This window comes from Cuculus canorus, chromosome 9 (assembly GCF_017976375.1).
Source record: "Cuculus canorus isolate bCucCan1 chromosome 9, bCucCan1.pri, whole genome shotgun sequence".
Classification (NCBI taxonomy): domain Eukaryota; kingdom Metazoa; phylum Chordata; class Aves; order Cuculiformes; family Cuculidae; genus Cuculus; species Cuculus canorus.
This window is the reverse complement of record NC_071409.1, coordinates 7,549,634-7,565,293: the sequence shown is the minus strand read 5'-3', so window position 1 is coordinate 7,565,293 and position 15,660 is coordinate 7,549,634. Positions and strand designations below refer to the sequence as shown.

Here is a 15,660-nt window from a genome sequence, read left to right as displayed (position 1 = left end):
GTTTAATTAAACTCCTCCATTTTCTCAATAAAGAGCCTCTCAGGATCAAGATTAGATATGTCTTCAATGCTGAAATGTTATTTAAAACTACCCTTTTCAGTTCACTTCTCACTTCTATGTGTGACGTATGAGGCACAGCTACATTTGTTTGCTGTTCCTACCAGAGTTTGAAAACTCTGCAGAAAGGCAGCCCACGTTTCTAAAAACAACTCTCTAGAAACCTGTCATGGAGGAGAAATGCATTGGATGGAGGGCGTTCAGTGGGTGCATACGAGAGGGAGCCGGAAGAGTAAGAAAGGAATATTGAAACATAAGAAGGAACACAAAAGTTTGGAAACACAGCAACAAAATTAAAGTCAAGTTAAGGAAAAATAGGCCTTCAGACTGGAGACTGTTCTTTCAGACAGAGCTGAGGTAGATTTCAGTGAAACACACAAACAGAATTGTTATCACGCTGCTGCACAGGGAGAGAGGGTTGATAAGTGTCATCGAAACTTAAAAGATTCTCACACTCCTACAAATTTGGAAGCAAGAGCACTTATAGGAAAAGTGTACAGAGCTGGGGTGTCTGTTACTGATGCTATTTGGACTTCAGGAGGAAGAGGTCTTTCAAGCTCATGGCCAGTTTTTTCCTGCCACTTCTCCTGCAGTAAAGTCAGACTCATGTTCAAAACATAATCTAATGTTATGATCTTTGTCTGATGGGATGGATTCAATATTTTGACTTTACCCTCATCAGGAAAAGAATAAAAGTTATCATCACCTTTTGTTTCTATAAACCGGACCATAATCAAAAAGCAAACATGTTTCATAAAAACGAGTGGTGAGGCTGTCCATGGTTGCCTAGGAAATGTAGCAAATTCCTTCTCACAGTAGCCACTGGGTCAGACAATAGACATTATAGTCTGAATCATTCTGCACTGCCATAAAAAAAAAATGAGCTGGGAACAATTTTGTGACAACTCCTTTGACAATTCCACAATAATTGATGGGAAACAAAAGGAGTTTCATCATTGTTTTTCATAGTTCCTGGAAAAAGCTGTAGCCATTCAGCCTGCAAATACCACAAGTACTCACCAATGTGTGAGAGACATGCATGTGCAAGTAGTTAGGTACAATACCGACAGTAACTGAAAGTTAAACCCTGTGTGTTCTTGGACTTGACCTCCCACAGACCTCCCTAGCAGGGCATGAATATTATATCCTATGGACTATCTCATGTGAAATTAGAAAGATACAGCTTTACCATTTCTTGAGTTCAAAGACTGCTACTAGAATAAGAACAACTAGATAAGGAAAAACCTAATCATTTGCACATAAAACAGACTGGTAGAATCAGAGCTTCATGGGTTTCTTTGCACTAAGCACAATTTCAGATACTCAGTTTGCTGGGAATTTTGTAGCAATGTTAATAATTTCATATTCTGGGACAAAACTAGCCTACTGTTTATGTGAAATCAACACAGCAGATAATGAACTTTGACATTCATCTGATTCTGCTCATCCTTAAATGTCCTCATTAATGTTTGACCACAGTTTCTATATCAACATTCCTGTGCTAGCAAAATGATGACTGTGAAAGTTCTTTCATCCAAACAAGCACCCTACCTTGGAGTGCACAGGTTGTAACAAAGCCTCTCCTCTTTTAGAAATACACCACATTGTACCACCCCTGAGTATATGTCAGAGTTTAAAATTTGACCACTTACCTCAAAAAAAACCCGTAGAATATGATCTTACTTTCTATGTATCAAACTCTTTGGAGAAATGACTACAAGCGTGGCTCATACAAAACCAGACACATACAAACATGGCAGATATTCCGAACACACAAAACTAATAGTATGGTTAAAGGGTTCTGTCAATTCAAAACCTCCCAGAACCTCTTCATGATAACCTGAAAATGTCCATTGCTGTAATGCATGTAAACCAGCAGAATTAGCATTCTACTAGTCATATATTACCTATCATGGAGATTCTCAATAGTACATGAAGACATTTAATCACATTCTAAGATAATATTCAGGTACCACATCTTATGCTACTGATGGAGCATTACTCATTCACCAGTTCGTTCCAGAGATCTTGCTATGAATATTCAGCTCTTCTTTATAATAAATAATCTGAGACATTCTTCAATAATTAGTGCTATGCTGTAGTAGTAACATTATCCTACAGATTATCCAAAGCGAACACTGCTACAGTACCACATGTGTCACTCATAATTATCATGTGATGATACAGATCATGCTCAACGTGTGCAGAATGGGAAAAGGCAAAGTGGTACTTGGCCTTGGAAACAGAAATGTCAATCAATTTTTAGCTTTGAAATCTGTCAGTAGGGACATGACCACCTATTATGTACGTGGTGTCAAATATAAGATAGAAGGCAATAATGAGGGAAAGGAAGCAAAATTTTCAGAACCTTTTGTAATAATAATGTTGAAGATCCAGTTTCGTGAGGGGACAGACTGCTTAAGAAGTAAGAAGTCTGCCATAACTTCTGTAAGACTGGTAAAATACTTGGATATTTTTCAATTATTACTATCATAATCAGCATTTCTGCTTTAAGGCTGTCAAAATCTCTTGCTTCTTAATAAATGAGGAAAGGAGCTGAGCATAGAGGTAAAATAGACTTTATTCCTAATCACCCCAGAGATAACATCAAGGTCAGCTAAACCAAAGAGCACAACATACTGTGTGACTCAATGCACACTTGTAATAGTCAGTAAACAGGATAGAAAAATTAGAGTCTATCTTACTGTCCTGTCTGCAAAACAAGTTTCCTTTAGCCTTGGTGATTCTTGTTGTGTAGACTCAGGAAGAAAGAGCGTTAATATATGTTAAAGAACTGTTAAAATATTTTAAAAGATGATATTTTTTAAAAGACATTTCAAGTAACTGAAGAGCTCCTGCCTTTCCCCCAGAGCAAATCAGACCAAGTTATTCTCATACATTCTGTTCTTGTATTGAATTTAAGACTCAAAAGACTTTCTGATATGTGATTTTAAATCTGTCTGTGTCACAAATCCGAAGAGTTTCTATGTAGGCTTTGGCTCAGGAAAATTGTGGTAAACAGCTTTTTTTTTAAGGGCAACTATTTAATGCTTGGATTTATCATGTTAGTCTGTTCAGTGGAGTTGATGTAACAATCACTCGTAGAGGAAAAGCTATAGAAGTAACGATAAATATCATATGCAAAATAACTACCAACAATGGCATAAATAAGTGTACAGTTTTCTTCATTGTCTGTATTCAGCCATAGACATATATCCCAGCAGCTGAATTAGACATTCCTTTGCACCTTTGTTATCATTGATAGCCTTTTAAAATCAGATTTGCTTAAAGGGGGTTGTAGCATGAATGCAACTAACAAGCATTTCTGTCCGCAACAACAAGCAAAAAGGATACACACTAAGAGCACAACATACTGCACGGGATGTCAAAACTAATACGTAACATAGCAGTGGGAAAGACCAGCACTGATCAAAATCAGTTATCCCTAAGGGTTCTTTCTTACAGTTCACACTGTGAAGCAGAGTCATCCTGATCTCTCCTAGCAGGGAGTACAGCTGGTCCTACTGCTGCACAAAACGCATTTTCAGCACGGAAGAAAGGAAGGAGAAGATCCCTATAGCGTTAACTCATCTGTAGTAGTGCAGAGCAAGAAAGCAATATCCTTATTCAGCACATTTGTCTGTTTTCTTCTGAACGTTGCATTGGCTGAAATGTAGCTCGGAGGACTGGGAAGAGAAAACGTAGACTCACATGCAGACAGAAGTTTTGGGCAATATTTCATACCATCTTGGGTACAATGTTTACTATTAGATGGTATTTTCTTGCATTTGAGTCTCAGTGCCACACAGTATTCTTTTTAATGATTTCTGTCCTTCACTTCTTTGTTGAAGAGGACCCTCTTCAAAGCTCTGGTGCTTTGATATGGTGAGGTGCTAGTGATATCGTGAGGTGCTCTTTGGTTGGCGCACTGATATGAGTGTCCTTCACGCTATCTCTTTTTTCCTCTATTTTGAATAAATTAAACTCATTCCCCAGTATACAACCAGGCCACATAAGTGGGACAGTTTTGTGAGAGATGTCAAAGATTGGCAATTACCCACTGGTCCAAAATTTGGAGTACAGTGATCTAAAATAACTGTGCTGGCACTGTTACGCAGATGGAGAAACATACAGGTAATTCTTAAATGCAAAATTATCAACAGAATAATCCTAACACTGGGTCACCAAAACCATTTCTCCCAAGGAATTATAGTGTTTACCTTCTGTCCTGTCCGGTAGTTTCCCACTCTTACTTGTTGTTCCGGTGTTGACTGTTTCAGATGAGGTGCTCAATTTAGTGTTGGGGTCTCGCTTAGGTTTTGGAGGTGGCTGCTTCCGAGAGCTGCTACTTTCGTCATCAGTTCCTCCAACAGAATGAAGAGACTGGGATCTCACGGTAAAGCCACTGGAGCAAGGATGTGGCAGTCTGTCCTGAGGAGCAGGCATTGTCATAAATCCCATGCGGAAATGTTTCCCAGCGTAGCTTCCTTCATTTCCTCTCACTACTTCTCCACCTATGCTGTAAGAAAAAAATATCCATATAAGTACATGACCCATCTTTGTCTGACCTGTACCTGGATCCAGGATCTCTGTTCCACCTGTGATCAGCAGATTGCGCTTTTGGCTTTGCAAACAAGGAATGCTCTTTTCTTTTCTTAAAACGAGATAACTACTAGAATGGAATAGTCTATTCCACACAGATTGCCAACAACGCAAATGTAGATACCTCACTATGCACTCCCTTAAAACTCTGCAAGAAGAAATTGAGAAAAGCTTCCAATCAGGTTTCACTGCACCGTGACTAGAAATTGTCTATAGAACAAATTTCAAACATTGGAAGTCAGCAATGAGTTTTCAGGAAGACAAGAGATTGCCAGTAGGGCAAAGAATACTGCTTTAGATACTCCACACTCCCCTGCATTCATCTTTGACTACAGACATTCATGAACCTTGGGAAACAAGGCTCTTGGGGTCCAATCAATCATTTCTCTTCAGACTAACGAATACCGAGAGAAAGAAATGCTCTAAAAATTACTAGTATATAGGAAACAGAACATTAAAATCTCATCAAATCCACATGAAGGTGGAACACGGGCAGCATCAGACTAGCAAGGTACAAGTGCAGGAGATGGAAAAACCAATATCCTATGGGACACCAGGAAGAAAATAACACCTAACCATTCAGAAACACCTGTATAGAGGACGGGAAGCTCAGCCAAATCAAGGGCTGTCATATCAAGTGCTACATTGTTCTGTGGATGGCAGGACTGAGCAACTAGTATTATTTCAGCTATACTCATGCGTGTGTATCAGTTCTGAAAACAGCTCTTACCAGTGCTTGTACTCTAAACCTACAGCACATTTCAATTAAGGCAATTCAATGACTATGAAAACAAACTCAGCAACACTCACAGGTCAATGTGGCTCTGTTTGCAAGGAGGTTTGGAATGGTACCACTGTGGGCATGTAGAAATGTCACTATGAGAACCGTGACGCCCTGAAAAGCCCTAATCACCTCCTCTTCACACAGAGTGAGCATCTAAGCAGGGTCAGTCTGCTCCTCTGTAAGTTTTCTGTTGGCTAGTGCAATTTGTTTGGTGCTAAACACATTTCTCTCTTTAAAAGACAATAACATTTCTCAGTGGTTCCTATGAGAAGTGAGTAAGGTCACTTAATTTCCTGCTACTGTCCCCATCTTCATTACAGGTAACACAGGCTTTACCTAATTGTTCTAAAAGCATCAGATTGGCACCGTGCGATGCATGACTTTGTGCATGATAAAGCAGAACCTGCATTCACTTACTAGTGTCCTTGCATTTTTTTATTTAATTTCCATTAGTGGAGAGGTCCACTATCCAAGCTGGTAAGAATCAAACAGATCTTACTGAACACATGTCACTCTCCAGGTGCACCAACACCTCCCCACACATGTACACACACACACCACATACAAACACACTGGTCCATGTTCATAACCAAGTTATTACAGAATCCTAATTGGCATCAGTCCCAGAGGGATTTGCAGCCAGAAAGATCAAAAGGTAGAATTCATTAATTTGAAGATTAATAAAAAACCTGTAGCTAATTTAAATGATTAACTATTCCTCCACTAATCTTTCATAAATGGTTCTGAAAATAACATAATCCTCTGATGTTGGACTACAAAAAGAGTCTGTCACATTATTTAAAGAAGATTACTATCCAGATACACTGAAGAATGCAGGTAGGGAGTCTGTTTCCTTCCTCAGGTCCATTGGATAAGTCATGTTTAGCAAACAAAATTTCAGTTCATCATGTCTCTGACATTATAATTCTGATCAGGTCACACCATTTAATTTGTGCATTTCATTCACTTCTGCATGGAAACGTTTAAACTGCACGCTATGGGGCAGATTCTGTTCTGGTTGGACTTGCACAAATTCCACTGATATGATAGGTTTCCCTGTTTTCCCAAGAATACACAGAACCTAATTTATACAAAGCATTGGGGGGGGGGGTGTGTTGTTGTTTTGTTGGGTTTTTTTCTCAGATTGCTGGATCTTGTATTCCAGAAATTAAAACTTTCAAAATATAGGCCCAGTATCTAAATGTACCGTATCATTAAAAAATTAAATCATGCCCTCTCTTTTTCCTTCCCTTCCCATATTTTTTTCAGTCTTTACTGAATCTCTTTCAACATCATGGATTAAAACCTGCCCCACTTGCTTCCTACGCTTACTCCAGAGTAAACAGTCTATAGGCAGGCCAGAGAAAGGTGGCAGGCACAGCTCGAAAGAGTCCTTGCTATTCCTCATGGGATTGCTTTTCTACATCCTCTGCTCAGCTACTGGACAAAACCAGCAGAACATCATTTCCCTGTTTTCAGCCACATTTAAAAGAGAGTCGATTTCTCTTTGGGCACTTCTGCCTTGAGGACAAGCTGAGAGAGCTGGGACTGTTCAGCCTGGAGAAAAGGAGGTTTCAGGGAGATCTTATAGTGACCTTCCAGTACCTGAAGAGGGCCTATCAGAAAGCTGGAGAGGGACTTCTTACGAGCACATGTAATGATAGGACAAGAGGTAATAACTTTAAATTAAAAGGGAGAAGATTTGTATTAAACGTTAAGGAGAAATTCTTCATGATGAGGGTGGTGAGGCACTGGCACAAGTTGCCCAGGGAAGCTGTGGATGCCTCATCTGTAGATGAGTTCAGAGGCAGATTGGATGGGGTGGGGTCTTGAGCAGCCTGGTCCACTGGAAGGTGTCCCTGCCCATTGCAGGGAAGCGTTGCAACTGGACGGGCTTTAAGGTCCCTTCCAACCTAAACTATTCTATGATTCTGTGAGTGTAGGAGCCAAACTTCAACTGATAGTTAGGCACCGTAAACCCCAATCTGAAGAAGGTTATCCTCTAATTCTTGTTCCTGGACTCTAGTCATCGACCAGGACCACAATACTCTTGGGTTTATTACTTACATTGGTAGCAATTCCTGAGTGTTGGGCAGTGAGCGTTTCCTAGCATAATTTGACTACTAAGCACAAGTGCAACATTGGGCGGAGTGCCAAGTTCACTCTTCAGTAACACAGTTTGAAATCCATCATGGTGCAAAGAGAAAGGATTCACTCCAGGCTTATACCCAGAACAGAAGCACAAAGACTGGCGGGCAGATTTCAAACGTGACTTCCCTTCCCCTCAAGGCAGCAGCATGCTGAAGCTCCATCTGAACTTGTGCAATGCAGCTTTGCAACATGCAGTGTTGTTGATGGTACATCATGAAACAACACAGAATTAAAGGATTTTTTCCTATACTCCTCCTGCTTGCAACTGCAGCAGTTGGCTGGGGCTGGTGTGTGTCCCGCTACAGCACAACAAGCTGAGAAAGATTTATACGTATGTTGCTGCATAAATGACTACAGAGACAGCAAGGGAAAATAACTGTGTGATCTCACTCCATTATTTCTGACAGGAAAGAGTCTGTGCTCCTTATTGTACTGATAATGAGTTCTATCTCATTTCAAAACTATATTATGAGTTGCTGCAAGTATTACACAGTTTATTAATATATATGGAAATACAGAGCTGGATTATTCCTCTGGGAAGTTCAGATTCAAACTTAGCCAGGTTCAACTGCTTCTTTGACAAAGAATTATGTAGAGTATTCAAATAACCCTTAAAAATGCAAGACATCTGTCTACAAAGAGGAACATGAATTATATAATAATAAAATTAATCATACGATTACTCACATCACACACCTACAGCAAAGCTGACTTTGTGTTGGAAATGCCTAGGTGTTTGCCTAGGTCTAGTGACCGACACTGTAGCAGATGGAAAAAAGGTCAGTGCAGCGAGGTTGGCTCCAGACATCCTCAAAAAGAGTGTTCTGAAGCAGCTCTCTATTCAAAACCACGTTGCAGGGTTTCTCCAAAGCCAACCTAGTAAGTCCAATGCAGACTATCGAGTGCTACCAGATCACACACTCCCTCCTTGGGTACACTGGAAGGTTAGCAAGTTTCTCATCCTTGCCCTCTTCCATACGGTACCAGAACCGAATCATTACAAATACCAAACCAGTTGGATCTGCCTTAATTCAGTAACAGTGGATTTCAGCTTTCCTTTCTAAGCTGTGAACAACAGCTCCAGCTGATGGATCTGATGAGTCTTATTAACCAACACAGGTTTTATCCGTCAGCTGAAATTTCTGAGGTCAGAGCAGAACTACCATAAAACCATCCTGACCTTGCTGTTCCTACCTGCGGTGTCAGCCTGCCTGCACAGAAGCTGTAATCATGGCAGTCCTGAGGGCATTACAGCCCAGTGTATTGCGCTCTGTTCTATCAAGTAGATACTGGAGCATTGACTAAAGTACAGCACAGAATAATGGAAATGTTCACGTGTTTGAAGAACTACAGAGAAGGAAGTCTTTTATAGTACTTGGTTTATTACACGTCACAAAAGGGCAAGTTACAGAGGAAGGCTAAACATCAAGAATGAACACAGAAAACGCTCTAAATGCACAAAGCACAAGCAAGGTCATTACCACTGTGCTTTGCCATGAGTCATAATGGTCCTATTGACTAGGAATATATTTTCAAGTTGTTAAGTTAGAAACCCGAGAAAAAGAACTTGTCATCACATTGCTGAAAAATACATGGCAAAGAAACAGTATCCAGAGACTGTCTGCCTCAGTTGGTGTGGTCGGTTTAATTTGCATTGTTCCTACTCAGCATTGCAAATCACAGTTTTGCTTTGTTGTGAAGTTGATCCAGGCAGAAATGGAATTAATTCCTGGAAAACAAATTAATAGTTGTGTGAAAACTTCTATTTTACTTGGTGTTACTGCTTTAACTACAGACAATGTGGAATATTAAATCACTCAGAGCAGTTGTAAGGAGTAGAAGAATTCTTAGGAATATCTAAGCCCTATAAAGTCAGAATACCCTAGAGCTGCATTTTTTTCCCCAGCCATCTATCTACCCTTGTTCTTGGTATTCATCCGGAAATTCTCTTATCAGTTCAGACTTACAACATATTAGTTACATGCCTCAGGCATCAAGAACTACTTGGTAGCTTTCCTCATCTTTGTGTGGTTTTTTTTCTTCCTGTGCTCCTTTACATGAGACTTTTTTATCCACAAGTTCAAAAGGGGAACTACACCTGATTATGGGACTTGACCTCCTAAGCAGGAGGAAGGGGACTGTACTCTGCTGGTTACATGGCGCCTTTGAAGGTATTTTAGCCTTTATTGGCTGTGAACCACCCCAGTCTGCGACCACTGCACTCCGAGTGTTGAAATTCCAGACAATCGAGAAAAGCCATTCCAACAGCAGCTGCTCACTCTTCTTGCTCTTAAGGAGGGAGAGCAGCGTCAGTGACAGATACCGGTTTGTTAGCTGGCAGAAAGTGGGCTGGGAATCTCTGCAGACTCCTCTGCAGAGGTGGGAAGAACTATGGATTACAGGACAAGTAATGCACATGGATGTGGCCAGGCCTCTTCCCTTCAGGGAGCTGAAAGCCCACGCAGTGCTGCTCCCCCATGAGACACATCTAATCAATCAGGGAGGCTTCCTGAGTCAGAGACTGAAGAAAAGAGAAATCACGAAAAATTAACCATGGTGAAAGATTCACATGAAGGGAGATTTCTATGAGTTCATCATGAAAATGACTAATCGTCAGCAAAAGTACAAAAGGAAGAAAAATAAGATGAGGACTGTATATGAGCTGGCTTGTCTGAGCAAACAGCAGCTAATTCCTTAGTGCATCACCCATTTTTGGGTTAAGAGAATAGCTACTGTTATTTTAAGCTTTTTTTTTTTTAACCACTTCCCTACTCTTACAGCTCCTCTGCTCATATCAAATGTTCAGAGTATAAAGGGCTGAAATGGCTTTGAAATGTCTATTCCCCATCAGAATAAATTATACACACATATACTAAGGATGACACATTTTACTTTGTATCCGAGAAGCACTTGCAAGATTAGCATAAATTATATTTGTAAATTAGAGGTTGGATGCCAAAAAACAGAAGATATACTATTTTTATCCCCCCAAACATGATTTCAGCAGACCATGAAATGTAATACTGAAAAAAGAAGGGCAGGATCACAATCGGGGATTCAGGAACTGCACTGCAAATACAGGTTTACACAAAGCTACACCATTTTTGTTATAGAAATTAAGCATACAAACAAAAGGGATACATTTCATCTCCTTTTTAAAAAGAGAAACCCTACACTTCAGAGGTCTCCCTCCTTATTCCCAAGAAATATCCATGTATGATTTTTTCCTGCATTACTTTGACTCATGATGATCTTACATCAAGATCCAGAGGATAATACTACCAGCCCTTTAGATATAGGCTAAAGTGTAAATGAATCGTGACAAAGGTCAAATTTAGAGTCATTTTGTGCACCTGGAGGATTATCGAAAGTGAGCAACTGGCACGTCTGTGTACATCAAACATCTTACCTCTTCCATATGCCTCTGCTTTTGAGGTAGGAGATCAGGTGCTGCTTAAGCAGCCAGGTCTCTCAGGACACAGAATATATTACTGCTAGAAAATAAAGCGGATTCTTTTATCACACCCATCAGACCCACAGGTCCAGGGTTTGATCCTGCAAACTTGCAGTGAGCTAACACTCCCTCTTCGTGCACCTGCATTATCATACTGGGATAACTAGGAAGCCTTACAGAATTTGCTTGTTCTAAATGATGCCACCAACAGAGGTGCACCCACACAGTCTGACATTGGGTTATTTCTAGCAAACAATTTCTTCAAACCAATCTCTACGTGTAACAGCCCCCTAACAGCACTCAGTGCTTGTGATGAGTCTGACTCCTGCCATTCGTGAAAGGACTGAATCTGGCATGCAGAAGTCTGTCCAGGTTAAACTGAACCAGCACGCATTGTGGCTACACTGTAAGATGAACTGAGCCCCTGGTAACGAACCAACAGACAGCTGAAATTCCTATACAGTGAACAATGGATGATAAAAGCAAAACTAACCAAGACTGTCCACAGCAAGTTTTCCACAAAACCCCAGATAACCACATATCAAACATGAGCTGCTGTGCTCCACAGCCATTTATTTCGATGATGTAAAAGTCTGAAACTACTAGTAATAGCTGGGATTTTGGAAAAAAAAAAAAAACAACCACTTTAAAAGAAGCACTGATACATAAAAACTATATGCTAATTTATAATAAGTCTAACCTAAACCATTCAGCTTGGAAAGGAATGACTGAGTAGCGGGGGCCTTTCTGATCCAGAGAGAGCTTAGCGAAACTGTATTTCATCAGTTTGAGCAGAAGTGCAGGTACTACTTATTTCTGCTGGCATTCTTTCTATCTTTAGTAGACTCGCTCTTAAAGTAGGGACCTACAGCGAGTACCTTGTGCTGAACATGCTTAGTAGCCTGGTGTTACTTACCCCAGAGGATCAGCTCTTGCTACTGCACCCAGGGCACAGGGTCTCCAGTGCTCCAGCCCTGGGTATGAATGGTGACTAACCGATGGGTGTGGAAAGGTTTGTAAGCTGTGAATACTGAGGATACTTAACAGACAGGAGTGAAAAGAGCTCTGCTTTTATATGACTACAGATATTTTTAATTTTGCATGGGAGATGCACAACTAAAAGCCAGTGAATGAAAGCTCATATGTTCGGAGTCACCTCGAATTAGACATCAACCATATGCAATGTTTAAACTGAGTGCAAATGCATGTTCACGTTAATGGATTGGGGGTTTGCATCCTGTCAAAAATAGGTGGAGCTAGAACGAGGTTGTGTTTTTATGACATTCAGTGGAAAACCACATGGCACAGACTCCTTTCTGCCTCAGCAACTGTGGGTAAGTAAACATTGCAATGAGAGATGGGAATAAATTAACATGTAAAATCATTCTTATGGATTTTTGTAATAAAAGACTTCTTTAGGTTTGAATTGAAAAGTTGTAATGGAAAGGAAATATGTAAAAAGTAAAAAAAGCCTTTTTGTGCCTCAATGCAGGGAAAAGTTTAAGCCTGGACAAATGAAGAGAGGTACCAATGCTCTAAGAACTGTGATTTGTAAACCAAGTGGACCGTGCCTGCCAAGATATTACACTGTGTCTAACCTTTCCAGAGTCAGGCCCATTTCAAACAGTGATTGTACCGATGCTATTTGAGTCCCTCAAGCAAATATGACTCTACTTTCCTTTTTAAATCCAAGCTCAAATACAAGGAAATTAAGGATTTAAATAAGTGCCTCCTATGACTTCCAGCCCCAAAGAGAAAGGACTTTGATCCTGACCTCCAGGCAGTGAAGAGGAAGAAGGTTTTTGTTTTGGAGAATTTATCCTCAGGCGATCCATAGCAAAACATATAGGATTTCCTTGTTGGTTCAATTATTGACCTGAAGCTCCAGTTATCCGCATAACGCTTCTGATAATTCTGTCATTCATACCTCTCAATTCAAAACGTACTCCCTGGACTGGCTTGTCTCTGTTTTCCATAAACATCGTGTGAGTAGGTAAGGAAGGGAGCGGCACTGCCTGGTGTACAGAGCTTGGAAGGTCTCGGTTGCACAGTCACAGTAGGGGATGTGACAGGGTCGCAGGCTCCACTGAAAGGACAGTTTTATGCAAATGCCTGCCTTTTGGGAGTTCACCACTCCTGAGCTGTTGTATTCACATAGGGTAATTTTGCTTCCAGACGTCTCAGCACACAGCAAAACTCACAGATTTGCATTCTTTTGAACAGGCATACAGCCGCATACTCCAGGTGCAATTTTAGGTACTGCTTTCATTTAACATTCAAGGCCAGTTTGTAGCTACTAAAAAAGCACCTGCACATTCACAATTTAAATGGGATTAAATCCATTTTAATCTACAAACTGCACTTTTAAATTTTTATTTAAGGGGAATGCACAGCACACATTCCTACAAAACAGCACAAGGCTTACTCAGGTACTTTCTCCACTTGCAATGTTTCTGTGTGCTGAATTGTTTTTCACACAGGAAACAAGAATATTTAACTTACTGCAGCTTACCCTACCTTAACTACATAAATGGTATGCTGGAGACATCCTCTTACTGTCACAAGTGCTGCAGCCCATAGAAGTCTTCCCTAGAAAACCTTTTATTTGCTCTCGAACAGCCCTGTCAGAGTCCATTGCCTTGACTTTACGGCTAGCATTACTGACTTTGTGCTATTAAGTATACATATCACAATCTCTCTGTTCCTTACGATTTCTGGAAGGAAGTTTTCATCTCATTTGTCAGTCACCACTTTGTGATTAAACTGGATATCATGAATATCTGTTTGTGCTTTGCAAAATAAAACAGGCATTAAAACCTAAGTGAAACATTTTTCACAGGTGTGATAAACCCAGAAAACAGGAAAGAGAATCACTCTAAACAGGTGCAGACACTGGTCTCTCTCTCTCACCTCCTTTCCTGGACAGTCTAAATCAGGGAAGTAAAACTACATTAAATCCAGTATATCGGTATCAACAGCTCTTGGCGTCAAAGCCCAGAGAGGCTTGTACACAAAGATACAAAGTCTCTTTGAAAAATCTCTATGCTTATGTCACCTTTCCATCAAAAACAAAGTGACCCTTAGTGCCACAGGAGAATATTAATGTGCTTCACACCTAAATTTAGAAATAATCATATTAAGAAAAACCTTTCCCTGTCTTAATGGATGTCAGTTTCTTAGCCAGGGTTGTCAGAAGCTGATTATTTGTTCAGGGAAACAAAATAAAAAAGGACATTCTATTTTCAGAAACACAGTTGACTTGATATTGCCTGTCAGACTGCTTGAAAAGCAAGCGCAATGGGCATACAAGTGGTTGACTTAGCGATTTCAGGACATTAAAAGAGGCTGGACAGCAAAAGCACAACTTGTCCCATGCATCCACATACCCAGAGTGCCCTGGAACCAACTCCACCCTTCAGTCTTCAAATACCTTCATTGCATATTCCTTTAGAAATGAAGGTGAATTGTCCAAACGCAAACTACAGGCATTCTTTCTGCCTCTGTATCCATGCACACAGTTAATAGTCCAGATGCAGTAACCCTAGCAGACTACTAAAGGTTCTCTGCATACATGGGAATTTAACACCAGAGACAACCAGCTACAATAAAAGCTGCCAATGAACTGCCAAAAATCAGCACACACTCATTTTCATTATTCTCAATTACCTTTGCAAATGGGGACATTCAGCTGGTTATTATTTTTTGATCACTACTGTGTTTTGGATTTTTTCCTTCTGAAAGACCTAGCTTTTTGCCAAATATTTAAGCAAAAAACTACACCCAACAAGCAATGACACCAAAGGAAGAGAGTATCTAAATGTTGCTTTGGTGTCATATACTGCCCAATCGGTCATCAGTAGAGCCTGTGAAGCTGCAGCGAAATAAAATTTTGATAAGAGCGAGTATGTTTTCCAAGCAGAGAGAACATTTTAACCGTCCTTTGTGAGGATTTTTCAGGGAGTTAAAATATTAAAGTAAAGATCAAATACCCTTGTAACCTGCATTCAGTGGTTCAAAAGTAAACTGAGTGTGGAACATAGTGGTTTAGTTCTCTGCGTGAGAGGTGATCAGTACTATTCATACTAAAAGTGTGTAAACTTCTATTCCTCAGGTAACTCTTTGGAGTCGTTACTCTGAGTGGCGTGGTCAAAGTAATTGAAATTGCAAGAAATAGTACTTTCCGTGTGTTGAGGTGATGTACTGTGGCAAATAGGGTTACACAATATTGGGACCTCATTTTACAAAAAGATGACAAAAGAAAAATAACTTGTTGCTGCTTTTCTTTGCACTTAGAATTTCTATTCAAATCTGCAAAGCTGCTGGTAGTGTATTTTAGTGTATATAAATTTATAGGTCACTTAAGCCCTTTGACTTAAGTCACTTTGAAAAGCTATCTAGAAAACATAACCCAAATATAACGTGAACTGTGGTTTTCCACCTCCCCATGCTATGTTGTAGGCAGCAGACTACATTAAAACAATGTAAGCCAGCAAGGGGCTCCGAGACATCTTGTGTAATGCACCAAGCACTGCAACCCCAATCAGCTGGTCTGCAACACAAAGAGCTATCTTAGAATGGTCTGGGTTGGAAAGGACCTTCAAACCCACCCAGT

The 15,660-nt window shown here is 40.2% G+C and overlaps 1 protein-coding gene across 5 annotated transcripts in view; it reads right to left on the bottom strand.

The window, feature by feature from the left end:
- The window catches only part of NYAP2 (neuronal tyrosine-phosphorylated phosphoinositide-3-kinase adaptor 2), a 142,637-nt gene that overhangs the window by 73,957 nt on the left and 53,020 nt on the right, over positions 1-15,660 (bottom strand). For 4 of the 5 annotated variants that reach the window (XM_054074804.1, XM_054074805.1, XM_054074808.1 and 1 more), the window contains one exon: positions 4,278-4,576. In XM_054074804.1, the coding sequence (XP_053930779.1) occupies positions 4,278-4,576 (299 nt within the window). The remainder of the gene's footprint in view (positions 1-4,277; positions 4,577-15,660) is intronic. The other variant, XM_054074809.1, reaches the window with a different exon arrangement.